This window comes from Oncorhynchus nerka, linkage group LG10, assembly GCF_034236695.1.
Source record: "Oncorhynchus nerka isolate Pitt River linkage group LG10, Oner_Uvic_2.0, whole genome shotgun sequence".
Lineage (NCBI taxonomy): Eukaryota > Metazoa > Chordata > Actinopteri > Salmoniformes > Salmonidae > Oncorhynchus > Oncorhynchus nerka.
Window position 1 is genome coordinate 35,545,847 of NC_088405.1, and position 19,385 is coordinate 35,565,231.

The 19,385-nt window shown below is 42.9% G+C and overlaps 1 protein-coding gene across 6 annotated transcripts in view; it reads left to right on the plus strand.

Annotated features, from left to right (window-relative positions):
- The first annotated feature begins 58 nt into the window (after positions 1 to 58).
- ubr2 (ubiquitin protein ligase E3 component n-recognin 2) overlaps positions 59 to 19,385 on the plus strand; it is a 44,732-nt gene continuing 25,405 nt past the window's right edge. The window contains exons 1-16 of one of the 6 annotated variants that reach the window (XM_065023262.1): positions 59 to 202; positions 2,875 to 3,134; positions 3,593 to 3,671; positions 6,286 to 6,396; positions 6,574 to 6,704; positions 6,829 to 6,967; positions 11,215 to 11,277; positions 11,430 to 11,550; positions 11,808 to 11,915; positions 12,166 to 12,254; positions 14,785 to 14,883; positions 17,933 to 18,096; positions 18,260 to 18,359; positions 18,628 to 18,756; positions 18,938 to 19,121; positions 19,246 to 19,307. In XM_065023262.1, coding sequence (XP_064879334.1) covers positions 119 to 202; positions 2,875 to 3,134; positions 3,593 to 3,671; positions 6,286 to 6,396; positions 6,574 to 6,704; positions 6,829 to 6,967; positions 11,215 to 11,277; positions 11,430 to 11,550; positions 11,808 to 11,915; positions 12,166 to 12,254; positions 14,785 to 14,883; positions 17,933 to 18,096; positions 18,260 to 18,359; positions 18,628 to 18,756; positions 18,938 to 19,121; positions 19,246 to 19,307 — 1,923 coding nt within the window. In that variant the 5' untranslated portion in view covers positions 59 to 118. Of the gene's footprint in view, positions 203 to 2,874; positions 3,135 to 3,592; positions 3,672 to 6,285; positions 6,397 to 6,573; positions 6,705 to 6,828; positions 6,968 to 11,214; positions 11,278 to 11,429; positions 11,551 to 11,807; positions 11,916 to 12,165; positions 12,255 to 14,784; positions 14,884 to 14,974; positions 15,074 to 17,932; positions 18,097 to 18,259; positions 18,360 to 18,627; positions 18,757 to 18,937; positions 19,122 to 19,245; positions 19,308 to 19,385 lie in introns of all 6 variants that reach the window. The other 5 variants (XM_029669707.2, XM_029669705.2, XM_029669709.2 and 2 more) reach the window with 5 other exon arrangements.

Sequence of the window (19,385 nt, forward strand, 5' to 3'; positions counted from 1 at the left end):
CGTTGATCCTACAGCCTCTCATTTTCCATTAGTCAGCTTTAAAGTTTCCCTACTCTCGTCCGCACTACGAACGGCTGATATCCGTTTCCTTCCACACTGGACGGACTAGCTAGCGAAGATGGCGGCGGCAGAATCTGATCGTGAAGTACCGTCTGCTCTGTGTACCGAATTCCTGAATTTCTCTGCCAAGGACACAGCTTTGGTATGTGACAGTTTCCATGTGTGTATATATTTGATGTGATGTGTCTTATCAAAGGGTGCAGAGCGCACCAATTCCATCGACTATATTCATTTCTATATTTTTCCATCTCGACCTGTTTTTCTTCAATGCGATGATGATGATGGCCTAGGCTACAGTACGGGAGCATAGCTAATGCTAACTGGCATTAGCTAACCTACGGCATTGCATAACTGTAATATATTGATTGGAATCGATACTACACCAGCTATGTTATATTGGTAGGACTGTGTACAGGATTATTTTAAACAATACTAACTAACGTTATAGGCTAGGGTCACTTGGCAGACTGTATTTTTGGTATTGCCGGCCAACATAATTTGTTAGCCGCACTGTCTGAACGTCAAGCAGTTGTTGTTCCATAACTAGCAGCAGTAGTTAGCTATTCTGTTCAACTTGCGTACCAACAAACCCGCAATATCTGTTGTTGGGAATTAACCTTATTCGCTCCGTGAAACCCGCCCTGTTAACACAACCAGTTGGGGAGAGTGGGGTGTAGTTGGGGAGAGCTCGGCCGTTATGCCTGGGTCACACCGACAGTGTTGACGCAAAATAGTACACAGCAACCACTCGATATGTGTGCAACAAAAGGTCAACATTTATCTTCTGTTACCATTTCTGTCTAACCGTCTTCGCATACGTTCGATAAATCCAACCTATTCACCACACACAACGCACTAAAACTGCCAATGTTGCAAGGCAAACGGCATCGTTCCATTGGAAATGAATGTACTTCTGGTGTCCTTAAGCATAACTCTGTCGGTGTGGTCGAGGCGTTAACCAGCTAGCATCGTAGTTCCTGATCAGACTAACAGCGTTGTTCCTTCAATTCTGCATAATACATTCTGCAGGCAAACTTTTTTTTTCATGATGTAATCCAAAAAAGTTCAACATTCAACTTTTGCTACTATTTCTGTCAATTCAATTTAATGCATACAATGAATGAATGTACCCCACAAAACAAAGAACGCACTGCAACTGCCTCACAGCATTACTTTGGAAATGAATGTACTTCTGTTGTACCAAAACGCAATTATGCTGTTTATCTGATCGAGGGGTAGTGATGCCAGGTTACAGAAAAGCTTGAATTGAGCTATTTGCACAAACCTAGCCAACTAGCGAGTTATTAATTCTACCTACTAGTCACATATTGTTAATAACAGTAAAACATATGTTTTCCATTACCCATGACCCATCCAGTGTGATACATCACTTGTTGATTGCAAATACTTCCCTAGCTATCCAGAATGTATTGCAAATGTATCAAATTGCCAATAGTGTCCTTGTACTTGAGCCTTCAGTAGCTCTGGTGTCAATCACTACCAACAGATGTGAGAACAATCCATAACAAAAGCATTGCGTCTAATTCTAAATATGCTAAACATTGTGTTGATCACACTAAACGAAATATCAACATCAGTGGTCTTTCATTTCCCCATTACACTCAGCCTAAGACTACATGTTGTCTACATGTGACATCTGCCCCCCTGCAGGCTATATACCAGGCTAAGAGCTCACTCTCCACATATGACGCAACATGCCATGTACTAGATGTGACTGTGCTAGTTTATCACTGTCATTTGATTAATTATTATTTGCTAGGATTGACTTGCCTAAGGGTTCCCCTATTGCCTGGGGCAAGTGAACTGAGCAGTCATGGAAGTTGAGCCTGCTCCGAGGTTGCCCCATTGGGCAGGTGATTATATATATTTTTTTAGATATATTGATAACGACCTACATGCAAAGAATTCCAGTAGTCTGGTCTTTCTCGTTCCTCCATTGTATAGGTAAAAATAGCTACTATTTCATGCAAGTGATTCAGTGATTGCCAGGAATTGTGGGTTGACAATTAGGCTGTTATATTTTATAGAGCCCGACTATATTGCCCTTTTACCGCTATATCAGTATCGGATGATTTTTCCACTGATAACCGATATTCAATAAATAGGATGAAAAAATGGAATCTCATACTAATCTGAACACTTGTGGTCATTCTCATGATGTCATTTAATTTAACAACATAAGAAATCAACATTTGAAAGATTTTTCTTGGACAGTTGTTGTTTTGGGTGGAAATTTGAGAATTCGGGATGGAAAAAAGTATATCGGCAGATACATCGGCAAGTTTTGTCCCCCCCAAAAATTGAAATTGGTATCAGACCCCAAAAAACATAAAGGTTGTTCTCTAATATAGAACGAGAGTGAGTGACTCGCTTATCAAAGCAGCAAGCCCCAGCAAAACAGGCAAAGGAGCATGCCAGATACTTTCATTACAGGAAACATGAGGCAATTGCACTTACTGACCATGGTTTTAACCTCCTAATAAAAAAATAGGCCTTTTGGAGTGAGGTGACCATGTAGAATGTGCAGCTCACGCCGATGCAACCAGTATGATTTAAAAAGTCAAAGGGCCACAAAATGCGACTAAATGGTCGCAGTCTGGAGCCCTGCCTATAGGCTAACATATGTATGTTCAAGATTCAGCTCTGCTCATCATACAATAAAGACCACCCCATATAACTAAGTCAAATTCATACAAGTTGGACCTGGACTGTGTTCAATGTCCTGAGGTCTGAAAAGCTAACAACAGGTTTGTTGTAATGTTCATGCCTCACTGTTAACCCCCCTCTACACAGAAATGGCTCCAAGTGACCGACCTGTACAAGGAGGTATACCAGCACCTGGCCCGCTATGTACCCAAGATCTACTGCCTGGGGCCCAACCTGAACCCCCAGAGTGAGGACCTGCTGGCCCAGCTGCTGCTGCAAGCCCCTCTAGAGTGGTACCTGTGTGGGGAGGACCCTTCCACGGGCCTTGCCAAGCTGGAGCAGAACAACCAGCCATCACAGCTCTGTGGACACGTCTTCAGAGTGGGAGAGCCCACCTACTCATGCAGGTGAGCGTAGTTGAGGTCTCGTTAGACAGGCAGACAGAAAGACACACATACGTATGCTAGCTGTCCTTTCCTGTGAATTGGGTCAGGTTGGTCCCGTGTTAAGTCTCAGGTCAAACCGTAAGCTTCCTGGTAAGCGGTGCGGTCTCGATAAGGTCGAGGTCACTTCCGTTTACAGGATCAGCTTGACCATACTAGCTAATTCCATACACACCCAAGTGTGTGTTCAATGGAAAGCCATTGCAATGCACTCCCATGCTTATTGTACTGTATGTGCCTAATTGAACATCCATTCCATGAGTTTTGTTTCTATTTTTCCTGAACAACTCCTCCTTTGTATTGGCATTGAGTAAGAGGGTAGCATGGGATCAAGACATGACCTGGTGGAACCCTGGAAGACTATGTTAGGTACTGTTGCTGTCCCTCCTGCTTCTCTCACAATCTAGCTCTCTCTCCTGCAGGGAATGTGCTGCAGACCCCACCTGTGTGCTTTGTATGCAGTGTTTCCTGGGCAGTGTGCATAAAGAACATCGCTACAGGGTAAGAAGGACCACACAACCTCTATCATACACTCAAGTGTTCAGTATAAGCAGGCCAACAGCCCAAACAATGGCTAGTAGTGCTGAGCCATTAACTGTCATTTTGTTTATGAAACAACTAATTGACCCACGTTGGTTCAATAACTTGATTTCCATTTATTAAAATACATAATATTTGTGAGCCCAACGTGCTGTTTCTCTACACAGAAATCATTCACGAGAGAAGTCGAGAACTATGTGGGACCCTGGTAATTAACAACAATGCCCATAATCCATTGCGCCTGTTTTTTACAGCTCGGACAGAGACGGATCAGAGGAAGAGGCAAAGCGAGAGGTTTCACTCTAGTAAAATCTGTCCAAAATAAATAAGCCCAATACATTTCTATGGGCTTATTTTGGACCTAAGCTTGTCACCTGCCTTTGGGACAACGACTTCCATTGTTAGGGCAGAGGCATGAGTATCTCATCATTATATACAACTCTTTGGATGCATACACTTTTACGCCTGCTACGTTAGGTTATATGCACACAGACCGCATGAGAGAGAAATGTACACAACGACGAGAGGGACAGAGACAGTTTGTGAAAGAATGCCTTATTTACTTTGAAGAGCTAGTCAAATGTATTTTGGCAGACAGCTCTGCAGCATACTTAGGCAGGCCAGCGAAATAGGATGACTAAAGACAGTACATTATGTAATATACACAACTGAAATATTATATTTCATAGTAATTTCCTAATTTCTTCTATTGATGTCTACCCAATGTGGACTTGACACAGACGATGGAATATTTTAAATGTTTTGGCAATTGAATGTTCACTATTTTTGACTTTGGAATATCCATTAAAAGCTCTAACATTGTAATATAATTATTTCATAATAAAAATAGTAATAACCTAAAAACATGATTATTAAAAAAATTCTACCAAAACGGAACCGACCTCAAATCGCTCAGCACTACTGCCTAGGTTTCAGTAGAAGTGCTGAATGGGTAGGTAAGTGAGTGGGTGATTGCCATGAGATGGGTCATCCAGTTGCTGCTCTGAATCCAGGCTGAGGATCAGGCAGGCTAATCCCATTTGGGCCTAGCCTGGCTTGCCACTCTCCTGCCATGTGAGTCTCAGGATGGGTGCACCTATCCTCCTCAGGTCTCAAGGTCTGTTCACCCAAGAGTAGGTACAAGTTCCCCTAACTACTGACATAGGGTCAGGGAAATACTGTAGTTTTTAGGCCTACTAACAGTTAAGGTTAGGATTGGGGAGGTAGGGTGAATTGATCTGTGGAAAATATGACCTTGAGTGCTTATTTATGCATTCTGGTTTTGTCTTACTCCTCTTTGTTTGTGTTCTAGAACATTCTAAAACACTACTTCAGGGCAGGAAGATACATGTACAGTTGAATTCAGAAGTTTACATGCACTTTGTTGGAGTCGTTAAAACTCGTTTTTCATCCACTCCACAAATTTCTTGTTAACAAACTATAGTTTTTGCAAGTCGTTTAGGACATCTACTTTGTGCATGACGCAAGTCATTTTTCCAACAATTGGTTACAGACAGATTATTTCACTTATACTTCACTGTATCACAATTCCAGTGGGTCAGAAGTTTACATACACTAAGTTGACTGTCCCTTTAAACAGCTTGGAAAATTCCAGAAAATTATGTCATGACTTTAGAAGCTTCTGATAGGCTAATTGACATCTTTTGAGTCAATTGGAGGTGTACCTGTGGATGTATTTCAAGGCCTACCTTCAAACTCAATGCCTCTTTGCTTGACATCATGGGAAAATCAAAAGAAATCAGCCAAGACCTCAAAGAAAATTGCAGACGTCCACAAGTCTGGTTCATCCTTGGGAGCAAATTCCAAACGCCTGAAGGTACCACGTTCATCTGTACAAACAATAGTACGCAAGTAAAAACACCATGGGACCACGCAGCCGTCATCCAGCTCTGGAAGGAGACACATTCTGTCTCCTAGAGATGAACGTACTTTGGTGCGAAAAGTGCAAATCAATCCCAGAACAGCAAAGGACCTTGTGAAGATGCTGGAGGGAACAGGTACAAAAGTATCTATATCCACAGTAAAACGAGTCCTATATCGAGAACCTGAAAGGCCACTCAGCAAGGAAGCTGCTCCAAAACGGCAATAAAAAAGCCAGACTACGGTTTGCAACTGCACGTGGGGACAAAGATTGTTATTTTTGGAGAAATGGGTCTTCCCAATGGACAATGACCCCAAGCATACTTCCAAAGTTGTGGCAAAATGGCTTAACAACAAAGTCAAGGTATTGGAGTGGCCATCACAAAGCCCTGACCTCAATCCTATAGAAAATTTGTGGGCAGAATTGAAAAAGTGTGTGCGAGCAAGGAGGCCTACAAACCTGCTGTCAGGAGGAATGGGCCAAAATTCACCCAACTTATTGTGGGAAGCTTGTGGAAGGCTACCTGAAATGTTTGACCCAAGTTAAACAATTTAAAGGCAATGCAGGTGATGTAGAAGGTGGTCATTGTTGTCGTCTTCCAAATGTAAACCATCCAGAAGCTTCTCTGTCTGCTGCGTATGACTGTGTACATGTACTTGTGTTGTCTTGCCTCACATATCGTCTCCCCTTCAGATGACGACCTCTGGGGGAGGGGGGTTCTGTGATTGTGGAGACACAGAAGCCTGGAAGAAGGGCCCTTACTGTCAGAAACATGAGCCCAACATCAGTGACTCTTGTCAGGAGGTGAGCAGCTCTCAGCCACTGCGACTGTATATCATGTCTCATTCACATCTAATAAAAGTACACCGTTCATTTGCTGCTGTTACTACACATTATGTTACAAGTTGTTACAGATTGCTAATTGCCACTTTAATCATTCTTTGAGGTTGACACAACCATTGTTTGATTGCGTCTCTGCAGGATCCCCTGGCCCACCTGTCAACAGACATGATTGCCCGCTGCTATAATGTCTTCGCTATTGTGCTGAAATACGCCGTGGACATGCTCACCTGGGACAAGGAGGATGAGCTGCCCCCAGGCCTAGAGCCTCCGTACGTACACACCCGCACACAGGAAGTCATTTGTGATTACATGTCATGTTCTTGCTGGTCGCCATGACAACAAAATGGTTTTCATCTCTAGCCAGTTGATATTCACGTCTTTTTGATTTGTCAGAGACCGAGGTGACACCTATTACTGCATGCTCTTCAATGACGAGGTCCACACCTACGAGCAAGTCATCTACACCCTCCAGAAGGCAGTCAACTGCACCCAGAAAGAAGCAGTCAGCTTTGCCACCACAGTAGACAGAGATGTGAGTGTGTTAATGACTAATGGCTTCATATTAGTGATGGGGGGGGGACATTTATAGTTACATATTGCAATATTTGATCTATATTTGACTCCAGGTATTAATTAGTTAAACATTATTTTACTACTGTAAGTAGTAGGGATGCACCGATATGACATTTTTGTCCGATACCGGTAACCAATATTTTAAATTTTAGCGGCCTTTTAAGCATTCTGGTACAGTTAAATAGTTGCATTCTGGTACAGTTAAATAGTTGCATTCTGGTACAGTTAAATAGTTGCCTTCTGGTACAGTTAAATAGTTGCCTTCTGGTACAGTTAAATAGTTGCCTTCTGGTACAGTTAAATAGTTGCCTTCTGGTACAGTTAAATAGTTGCCTTCTGGTACAGTTAAATAGTTGCCTTCTGGTACAGTTAAATAGTTGCCTTCTGGTACAGTTAAATAGTTGCCTTCTGGTACAGTTAAATAGTTGCCTTCTGGTACAGTTAAATAGTTGCCTTCTGGTACAGTTAAATAGTTGCGTTCTGGTACAGGTAAATAGTTGCGTTCTGGTACAGGTAAATAGTTGCGTTCTGGTACAGGTAAATAGTTGCGTTCTGGTACAGGTAAATAGTTGCATTCTGGTACAGGTAGATAGTTGCATTCTGGTACAGGTAAATAGTTGCATTCTGGCACAGGTAAATAGTTGCATTCTGGCACAGGTAAATAGTTGCATTCTGGTACAGGTAAATAGTTGCATTCTGGTACAGGTAAATAGTTGAAACAAGGTGTCATATGTTCAGTTGGGAACAGATTGTTTAATAACTTGTAATTGAGAGAAATGACAACCGTGAATGTATTTTATTAGCAGAACAGATGTTCATGACACAAATAGTTTAGCTGCCCCGCATTACGAAGATGGTTAAGTTGTTTGTGTCTCTTCTCACTATCCAATCTTGACTCTATGGAGAAACTTAAAACTGCTTTGAAAGAAATATTGGTTGAAACTAAAATGCAGTTCATCATTTTAGCTTTAACTGCTTGAAAATATGACTGTCTCTAGGCTGTCCTGAACTGCTATAAATGGTACAACTTCAGCTTTTCAAATGTGCTCAGCTGACTTGACTAGTAAAATGAGAGCAAACACATCTCATCTTTCATTTAGGAAATAAAAAATAAATAAACAAAAGAACAAAACTGCTTAGTTTTAAATGAAATGAAAATCTTGACCTATACCATACATGAAAAAACAACAGCGACTATAGATGACTGGGCTACAATATGACTGCCCATTTAGGGGGAGGTTTTTCTTCACAAAGAGGACCTGCTCGAGAGAGTCTGTTTCTTTTTCCATCTACAATGTGTGAAGCTGCACTGAAAAGGTGCTCACTGTCCGCACTAGTACAGGGAAGCACCAAGATGCTTGTTACTTCTCCAGTATCCAAGTGCATCTTCATTCCTGGTAATAGTAGGTTCTGTCAGGTATACTAGTATCTGCAAATAATGAGAAAGGGGGTTAGTACATACAACATATTGCATTATTCCTACATTCCAAAGTATCATTAGGCATAGATCAACATTGGCAAATGATGGCCGATGTAGTAACAGAAAATGACAATACAACGAGTCTCTCTCTGAGACACACACACACTGACCAAAAAGTTAATTTGTTGGAATTTCTGTATGTCCCCATTACCAGAAAAAAAATCAAAAACAATTTCTTTCAATTACTTGCTGTGCTGTTTTGTTGTTCAGTCGTTTCATTCTCAAGCAGGATTTCATCATGCATGTCAAGCAGGGAAGTTTCAGCTCTGTCTGTCCGTGGCTTCTTCTGTCGCGGGTCCTCTTCCTTGGTGCGCATTGTCACTGTGTCCGTTTCCATCTTGTCCAGCGGTGTAATGTAACATTTCACATAAACCCTGTTTTTTTGTCTGCATCGAAGTAGCGGTCCTTGTGCCTAGCATCGAGCATGGTGGTGACACAGTAAAGAGGCTCAAAGAGAATACCACTGAATCGCTTGTTCACAGCCTCTAGTTGAGTACTTTTGCAAGTTTTAACCGCACGGTCTGTGTCGGCAGTTTTGTTGAGCAGGTGTTTCAATGCCATGACAGAGGGTATCACGTCTGCTGCCGACGTAGTTGATGAGCCTATTTCTCGAATCAGTTGTTCGAATGGAGCTCTGAGTGTGTTCATGTTTTCAATGAGAGTCCACTGGTTTGTGCTGATTGTTGCAGGTAACTCAGTCGGCTGCGTACGCGCCAAGTTCTCCTTTTTGTTCCAGCAGGCTCTCCGTCATGTAAAAAGTACTGTTCCATCTGGTGGAAATGTCTTGCTTAAGCCTTTTCGTTTTTACTCTTAAGCTGTTCCTGTATTGCTTGCAGCCGGCTACATGCTAGCTGTGAGTGTTTTAAAATGACCCACTATCTTCCTACCTGTTGCCACTGTCAGATATGCTGCGTTGGTCCAAAACACCTTCGTTCACAGCCAGTTGCAGCATGTGTGCTATGCATGGAAAACTGGTGACTCTGCATTCTTCCAAAGCCTTTGTCATGTGCATTATCAGGTAGCACAGCGTGTACTTTGTTCCAAACATGTTCTCAAATGCCATTGAAATGGCAGCAGCGGTATGAGAACCAGCACATTCTTGAGTATGCAATACGGCTTTCCTCAGTACGAAGTCCTCGTCGACCCACTGTGCTGTCAGACTCCGCATGCTCATGGGGTTGACATCGCTGGTCCAAATGTCAGTCGTGAAGCTAATAGCAGTGACACCCATAGCAAGATGCTCATGGATGTGCGTTTCAACAATACTGTGTAACTCCAGTAGGGCAACATCTGAAAAATAGCGCCTACTTGGTAGTGTGTACCGGGGCTCGAGGTGCTCGACCAGTCGACGAAAGCCAACATCATCCACGACAGAGAACGGTTGATTGTCAAGGCCATTCTCTTGGCGTTAATTGATTTCGCCTTTGAGTTGTCTCACTGAAATGTTACTCTTCCTCTTTCAAATGACTGCTGGACTTGAACGTGTTTTTTTGTTGGAAGTGTGCGCTTAGTTTTTTTTCTGCTTTTGTTCTAAGTAGTCGCTGAACATCTGGGAGGGATGCACTTTCAAATGAGTAATTAGGTTTGTGGTATTGAAGGATTTCACTTTCTCCCCTCGGGAAATAATAGCAGCACAAACATTGCATATGGCCTTTTTGTTATCTTCCTTTGACACTTGAAAAATAGATCCACACAGCAGACGTTGTGGGCGAGGTTAGGAATGCTGTTGCACGTGTAGCGCTGTATTTTTCGCTGCATCATTACGTCATCTACCTACGTTATATAGGTATGCACGTCATCTACCTACGTTATATAGGTATGCACGTCATCTACCTACGTTATATAGGTATGCACGTCCTCTACCTACGTTATATAGGTATGCACGTTATCTACCTACGTTATATAGGTATGCACGTCATCTAACTACGTTATATTTACATATATAGGTATGTACGTCATCTACCTACGTTATATAGGTATGCACGTCATCTACCTACGTTATATAGGTATGCACGTCATCTACCTACGTTATATAGGTATGCACGTCATCTACCTACGTTATATAGGTATGCACGTCATCTACCTACGTTATATTGGTATGCACGTCATCTACCTACGTTATATTGGTATGCACGTCATCTACCTACGTTATATAGGTATGCACGTCATCTACCTACGTTATATAGGTATGCACGTCATCTACCTACGTTATATAGGTATGCACGTCCTCTACCTACGTTATATGTCAGCTTTGACATCGGTTTTGAACATCGGCGTTAAACTAGACAGAACCGATGTTGGTATTTTCTAGCTAATATCGTCCGATTCCGATATGCTTAACAATATATCGTGCATCCCTAGCAGGTAGGGTTAGCTAGCACTAGTCGGCTGGCTGTACATCCTCAAACGCGGAGCACAATTGGCCTAGCATCATCCGGGTTTGGACGGTTTAGGCCGTCATTGTAAATAAGAATTTGTTCTTAGCTGGCTTGCCTAGTTAAGTAAAATGTAAAAAATATTGAGCAATATATTTGGAACATTACAATAAAATCGTGGTATCCTATCGCTATATATATATAATTGTGAGAATCACAGTACATATCGCATCGGCACCTAAGTATCGTGATAATATCGTATCGTGATAATATCGTATCGTGAGGTCCTTGGCAATTCCCAGCCATACTTCATATGTATGTAATCATTCTCTTGTATCTTCTGCTATACAGGGAAGGAAATCTGTGCGCTTTGGCGACTTCGCATTCTGTGAGCAGGCCAAGTCAGTCATTGTGGTGAGTAGCCTGGTCTGGGGAGCTGGATGTATCTCCATTGAAATTGTCATGAGATGACAGATGCTCACATCCCACCGCAGCCACCAATTAAACCCATGTTATTTTACAGTCATTTTTCATGAGTGTATTAATCTGTATGTGTGCGTCTGCAGAGGAACACGAGTCGTCAGTCGAAGCCCTTGAGGGTCCAGGTAATGCACTCCTCGGTGGTGGCTCACCAGTGCTTTGCTCTCAAAGCCCTCCACTGGCTGGGCCACGTCATAGGATACTCAGGTCAGCCTCCTTCCTCTTTCCAAGCTGCATGTGAAGTATGTCTAACTGCCGTTGGATTGTACACTCCGTATCCTCTGGAAATATAAAGAATTTAACCTGTAATCTTTAAAAAAATATATATATTCCGCTTCATAAGTGGTTTATTGGATGAAAAATAAGTTTTGGTCACGTCAGTCTTTACTTTTGCTAAAGACCCTCCACACATCCTTGTTTGCTTTGTTTTTGTATCCTTGTGTGTGTATGATCTGTGTGTGTAGACGCTCTGAGGAGGATCCTGTGTCAGGTGGGCCTGGAGAGGGGGCCAGAGGGAGAGAACTCCTCCCTGGTGGACACACTCATGCTCTGTGACTCCAAGATGTGGAAAGGTAAGGAGGAGGAAATGCGTCCTTTTAGTTCTCCTGCCAGGGTTAGGGACAATTACATTTCAATTCAACTCAATAATTGAAAAATCCTCATCGAAAAGAAATTGCAAATGTCTATTTACTTTGGGATTTGATTGATTTGGGATGGCATTGACTGACCCCCCCCCCACCCTGTCTCCTGCAATGCACATAAAACATAAACAGCCTTTCCGTGAGTACAGTTGTTCTAAGTAATACCTTTTTTCCACTCCAGGGGCCAGGAATGTCTACCACCAGCTCTTTATGAGCAGCCTTCTCATGGACCTCAAATACAAGAAGCTATTTGCTATCCAGTTTGCAAAGGTAAGCATCTTCTTTTGTCCCTTGATTTGAAGGACCAGTATGGCCACCTAATGTAACACAGCTATGTGGAAAGTCACAGTGCATTCTGCATTAGAAGCACTGGAGGCGCTATTGTGAACCTGCATCTCCAGCTGGCCCCCTTTTTAATGAGGAACTAATGTGTCAACATCACATCAGCAGGGGCAAGGACTCAATCCTGATCTACATGCATTTGTAGTCGGAAGTTTACATACACTTTAGCCAAGTACATTTAAACTCCAGTTTTTCACAATTCCTGACATTTAATCCTAGTAAAAATTCCCTGTTTTAGGTCAGTTAGGATCACTACTTTATTTTAAGAATGTGAAATGTCAGAATAATAGTAGAGAGAATGATCTATTTCAGCTTTTATTTCTTTCATCACATTCCCAGTGGGTCTGAAGTTTACATGCACTCGATTAGTATTTGGTAGCATTGCCTTTAAAATGTTTTACTTGGGTCAAATGTTTCAGGTAGCCTTCCACAAGCTTCCCACAATAAATTGGGTGAATTTTGGCCCATTCAGCCTGACAGAGCTGGTGTAACTGAGTCAGGTTTGTGGGCCTCCTTGCTCACACACGCTTTTTCAGTTCTGCCCACGCATTTGCTATAGGATTGAGGTCAGGGCTTTGTGATGGCCACTCCAATACCTTGACTTTGTTGTCCTTAAGCCATTTTGCCACAACTTTGGAAGTATGCTTGGGGTCATTGTCCATTTGGGAGACCCATTTGCAACCAAGCTTTAACTTCCTGACTGATGTCTTGAGATGTTGCTTCAAAATATCCACATACTTTTCCCCCCTCATGATGCCATCTATTTTGTGAAGTGCATCAGTCCCTCCTGCAGCAAAGCACCCCCACAACATGATACTGCCACCCCTGTGCTTCACGTTTGGGATGGTGTTCTTCGACTTGCAAGCCTCCCCCTTTTTCCTCCAAACATAACAATGGTCATTATGGCCAAGCAGTTCAATTTGTGTTTCATCAGACCAGAGGACATTTCTCCAAAAAGTACAATCTTTGTCCCCATGTGCAGTTGCAAACTGTGGCTTTTCAGGTTATGTCGATTATAGGACTCGTTTTACTGTGGATATAAATACTTTTGTACCTGTTTGCTCCAGCATCTTTACAAGGTTCTTTGCTGTTGTTCTGGGATTGATTCTCACTTTTCGCACCAAAGTACGTTCATCTCTAGGAGACTGAACGCGTCTCCTTCCTGAGCGGTATGATGGCTGTGCGGTCCCATGGTGTTTATACTTGCATACTATTGTTTGTACAGATGAACGCAGTACCTTCAGGCATTTGGAAATTGCTCCCAAGGATGAACCTGATTGTGGACGTCTGCCATTGTTTCTGAGGTCTTGCCTGATTTCTTTTGATTTTCCCATGATGTCAAGTAAAGAGTCACTGAGTTTGAAGGTAGGCAATGAAATACATCCACAGGTACACCTCCAATTGACTCAAATGATGTCAATTAGCCTATCAGAAGCTTCTACAGCCATGACATCATTTTCTGGAATTATCCAAGCTGTTAAAAGGCACAGTCAACTTAGTGTATGTAAACTTCTGACCCACTGGAATTGTGATTTAAGTGAAATAATCTGTCTGTAAACAATTGTTGGAAAAATGACTTGTGTCATGCACAAAGTAGATGTCCTAACCAACTTGCCAAAACAATAGTTTGCCAACAAGACATTTGTGGAGTGGTTGAAAAGCGAGTTTTAATGACTCCATCCTAAGGGTGTGTAAACTTCTGACTTCACCTGTAAGTGCTAGCTCAATGTCTCAAATGTAAATGTATGGTGTAGCTATTGCAGAGAATTGGACACTGTCTTGAATGGAATTTTGATATAACGGAAGACTATTGTGTGAATGTGTTGGCACAAAGCCTCGATGGGGGCACTAACTACTTCACATCCTTTAACAAGTCCTCCTGGGTGGATTTCTTCTCAGCCTGCTTGGCGTGTAACTCAGGCCCACACACTCCCGGTCCCTGTCTGACTCCAAAGGCCGCTCTGCTCTCTCTCTCACACACACACACTCGGAGCCAAGGCTCTACAGGTCTCCTGAGCTGAACCTGAGAGCATAGATATATGCGCTCACTGGGTCGCATGAGCTAAGACTCGAAGCCAGGATGTTGGATAAGATAGGCTGCTCAAAATCTTACGTGGAGGAGTATTTAACCCTAACTTTGATTGGACACAATTGGCCTGATGCTCTTCTGGGATTCTATGTCTATGCTTTCAGAGACCTGGGTGGTCAAGAGCAGGAGGGCTTCAGAAGCTTAACGGGGAGAAGGATGAAGTTGCCCTTAGACATTGATCTGAGGTCAGTTTTGCTTTCCTCCTCCCAAATGGTTAAGGTTTTTCGATTTGGGGAGTAAGCTGATCCTAGATCTGTGTCTAGGGGTTACTTCTCCCTGGAACTTAGAAATGAATTTGGGGGGGGTTGAGGAGAGGGAAAGGGGCCCACGCCCTTTGACCAGGAGGTGAATGTCCCCCTTGTCGTTTAGAATTACCGGCGCCTCCAGACAGATTTTATGGAGGATGATCACGAGCGTGTAGTGTCAGTGACCTCTCTGTCAGTTCAGCTCTTCACCGTCCCCACCATGGTGAGTAACCCCAACCCCACGCCTGACCACACACCTCTCAACACACACACCTTCTCTTCTTCTCTTGTCTTCCCCATGCCAACACCATTAGAATTATGAGCGCTTGCAGAGCGACTATGTGAAAGATGACCACGACAGGGAGTTCTCAGTCACTGACCTCTCCGTGCAAATGTTCACAGTGCCCTCCCTGGTGAGTACGGGCGGCAGGGTCGGGGTGAGATAAGATAGTACCATCCGAGATGGGACGCATGCTGACAACCTCAGGGATCTTAGACTTAGTATGGATGATGTCACGTCCATAGAGAGAAAGTATGGCCATCTAAGTCAGGGGTTCCCAAACTTTTTCACTCTGGGGGAGGGGGGCCCTTCCAGCGTTGGGGAACATCCCTCCCCTTCTGCGCGCTCACACACACATGCCACGTCTATTTCTGTGGGCACAAGCACTGTTCATGACACAAACTGTTCACACCTCTTGTTGGTGGAGAGAATTTTGGAAGTTTTTAAAGCTTATTTCCTGCAATTCTACACATTTTTGTCATGGGGTGCATAGACATTTTGTCATTTTAAAAGCACATTTTCTTGCCATGTCTAATGTGTATTCAAAATCAATTGGCTAAAAAACATTAGCTGACATGGGCTAGTTGATCTGGACATTTCTGACGAGTTATAAATAGCTCTCTATGGTCTGCAACGACTGACATGACAAGAGGAACTGATGATGACTACCCAATTTTGAAATTGCACCTTGTGCATTCTACTATTAACATTTTCAAGAGTAAGTTTAAAGCTGGACTAGGGCTGTGGTAGTCATGAAATTTTGTCATGATATGAAGAAAATGTTCTCTATTTCACAAGAACAGAATTGTCCTGATCTGGCTATCCCATATGGCTGTGGGCTACACAAGTTCATTTAGCAGACAAGATTTGCTTGGAGTTCCGTGGCAATATTTTATAGTATGAGGAATACAATTGAACATGAATAAAATACACTGGATATTTTCTCCAAGCGATTCGAGCGACTGCGCACATGCGGTTCTTCTGTGTTGAGCAGTTAACAAAGAAATAGTTACTCTTATGAAAAGCTGCATGAAACTTCGAAATTCGATGTTCGAAGAACTGACCCCATTTAGCTTACTTTTCGTCAGCCAATGAGTATGAGTAGGCCTAATTAACAGCAAAAGCACCAGCCTGTGTCGAATACTATCCCCCATAATACAAGAGTTTACCTATTCTATTGTCCTTCAGTGCAAGAAATTAATATTCCAAACGTGGGATGTGATCGATCCCAAATGAATACAACCACTAGCATCACAAAAACTTTTAAAAGCAATGAGGCTGATGCAACAGATCAAAATGTTTAGCTTAAAATGTTGATAAACTATTAGGCTATTTCTTCACGTTATGAGAGCATCAATGCGCACACAATGCGTAGGTTATAAGCGGGAATGTTCCAAAATACAATCAATTAGCGGCAAACCGCTGTTCTCAAAAGTGACCGGAAATGTGATTATGCATGTAATGCTTAATTATAAAGGTGAAAATTATCTTCCCCAAACTTGAAACTCACGTGCCGCCTATGTATGCCAGTTAGGCTCTACACCGGTTGTAAAGCAGATTAATGTGCTTCATTTTAAGAAGTTATTTGGCAACTTTACAAAACATATAGGCCTATGGGCTAGGCTACATGAGGTGTGGGACTGATTTGAGAAAGTCGACAAAGGCATGCTCTGTTTCTGGCCTTACTGCACACAAGCTGGGCACCATTCACAAGTGTTAATATATCGTTCATAAGTGATAGGCTAATATTGTCACCAATCAAACTATTCTTAATTTAATGTTGTCTTTACATATAGAGAATAATATATGTGTGAAATTAGTTTTGATTTAGAACGGACCATGATCATGCACCTGTCTCGGAACAGGGGGCATGGGAAATAATAAAAGATGCACTTAAATAGTACTCTGTTCCCATGGTTCATTTTCATGCCAGCCAGGTAGGTGATGCTCCTTTTGTAAACGAAGTAGTGTGCTTAATATTAGGAAAGTTGAAAAATAAATATAGTAGGCCTAGTCTTTAGAAAGCTGATGGGATCCTCCTCTTTTTAATAGAGGCCATCAACTGTTTTCTCATGCAATTGCATAGCCTATAGAAATGTTGAGCAGCATCAGAGCTTGGAGAAGCCTATTCTATTTACCATGACTAAAAGGTCACATGGAATTTGACTGTGGTCATGACTCGTGACTGCCTGTGGTGGTAATACAATCATCGTAACAGCCCTAAACCGGACTGAGTTCCCCGCCGACCCTACAGTTTGGGAACCACTGATCTAAATCATGAGTGTCATCTTAGTTGTGTTCCGAATAGCTCCATTCTCAACATTGATTCTTTGAAAAGGGTGTGGCATGCTATACTGACGTTAGATTTTGTGATTTTTCTTAACGACATTATCCAGTCAGCATCCCATTTCATGTCGTAATAACTATACCCATGTCATAGAAAATGTTAAAGAATCGTATGCTATTCCAAATGTATGCTGTAGTGTTAATTTAAAGTAACTGTCCAGTGTTTTCAGATTTCAATCACCTATAATTAATACAAATATGAGTGTACATGGTTTTCCTTCTAGAAAATGGTAATGAAGTGTGTTTTTAAAAAAGTAGCATTTCTGTGTTGGATTGGTCTGGGTGTATACCGGTCATTAAAAATATTCACCTGAGTAGACTACTGATTGGCCAGCTGCTCCTCCTCAGGAAAATGGCATCTTCCTCTGAAGAAATGGCAAGCATTTTTTTAAATGGTCTGTTTGAGATACAATGTATCCTTTGGCCACATAGGAGTGAGTATAGGATGAGTCACCAACATAATATGAGTTAATAACAGAACATGAACTTTTAAAAAGTGCAATTTCCACTGGACAGTTACTTTCAGGCTGTAGAATATTGTCACATTTTTACATAGATTTGCTTAGATTGTGTGTAGTAAGGATTTGACTCCAGAATGACTCCTGCTACTTGAGGCCCCCTGAAGCTCTTCCTTTCCCCGGCCCAGGCGCGCATGCTGATAACAGAGGAGAACCTGATGACCACAATCATCAGGACTTTTGTGGACCACCTGCGCCATCGTGACCTGCAGGGCCGCTTCCAGTTTGAGCGCTACACCGCCCAGCAGGCCTTCAAGTTCCGCCGCGTACAGAGCCTCATTGGAGACCTCAAGTAAGATGCATGTGTGCGCACGTGCACACACACACACACACCCTGGGCAATATAACAGTGTGTGTAGATTAGTTGTGTGAGTGTTATACAAAGCCAGCATACTGACCACTGTGGAGTGTGTGTTTCAGAATGGGTTGTAAACGATGTTGCTGTGTGTGCGCAGATACGTCCTCATCAGTCGGCCCACAGAGTGGAGTGACCAACTCAGGGAGAAGTTCCTGGAGGGACTCGACACCTTCCTGGAGCTGTTCAAGTGCATGCAGGTAAGGACAGGTCACCTTATAGTGGTGGTAGGAGACATATGGCGTTACAACCCCTCTGGGCATGATTGAGACTGCGCTGCACTTTGGAACAGAACAAATAAGATGGTTGGTTGCCTAGCTAGCCTGCAGGAAAACGTACTTTCACCCGCACAGTTCCTTCACACCAGAGCAGATGGAGGAAATTAGAGTAATTAGATCCATCCCATGTCTCTAGTTAATTTGGCGTAGTGTTAAACAGCATCTGTGCTTTCTGTCTTTCCCACCTCAGGGCATGGACCCTGTGGTGAGGCAGGTGGGCCAGCACATAGAGATGGAGCCTGAGTGGGAGGCAGCCTTCACCCTGCAGATGAAGCTCACACATATCATCTCCATGATGCAGGAGTGGTGCGCCACAGATGTGAGTGACTGGACATATACGTGTGTGTGTGTGAGCGCGCTCATATGCACATGAATGTACACACGCTCGCTTTCTCTCACAAACTCACATTCTCAAACGCTCACTCACACAAACACGCAGCTGCCTTCTCTCACCTGTGGTCCTATTGTTTCTTCCCCTGTGTGCGTGTGCGTGCGCACAGGAACGTGTGCTGATTGAAGCCTATAAGAAGTGCCTGACAGCCCTTACACACTGCCACAGTGGCTTCACCGATGGAGAGCAGCCAATCACACTGAGCATGTGTGGACATTCTGTGGACACCATCCGTTACTGCGTGTCTCAGGAGAAAGTCAGCATCCACCTGCCTGTTTCCCGCTTACTTGCAGGTAGGACACACACACACACACACACACACACAGCTGAATGACAGACCACTAATGCTTTGCCTTTGATATTGATGAAGAAGAGTCAGCGCATTGTTAACATGGTCACTGCTGGTTTTCTGTTTAGGTCTCCACGTTCTCCTCAGTAAGATGGAGGTGGCCTACAGATTCCCTGAGCAGCTTCCACTGGTAAGCACGCAGGAGTGTCTCTGTGTACGGTTGGAACATGTTCAGCTTACCTTTTAGTAAATGTGTGTGTCTTCTAAC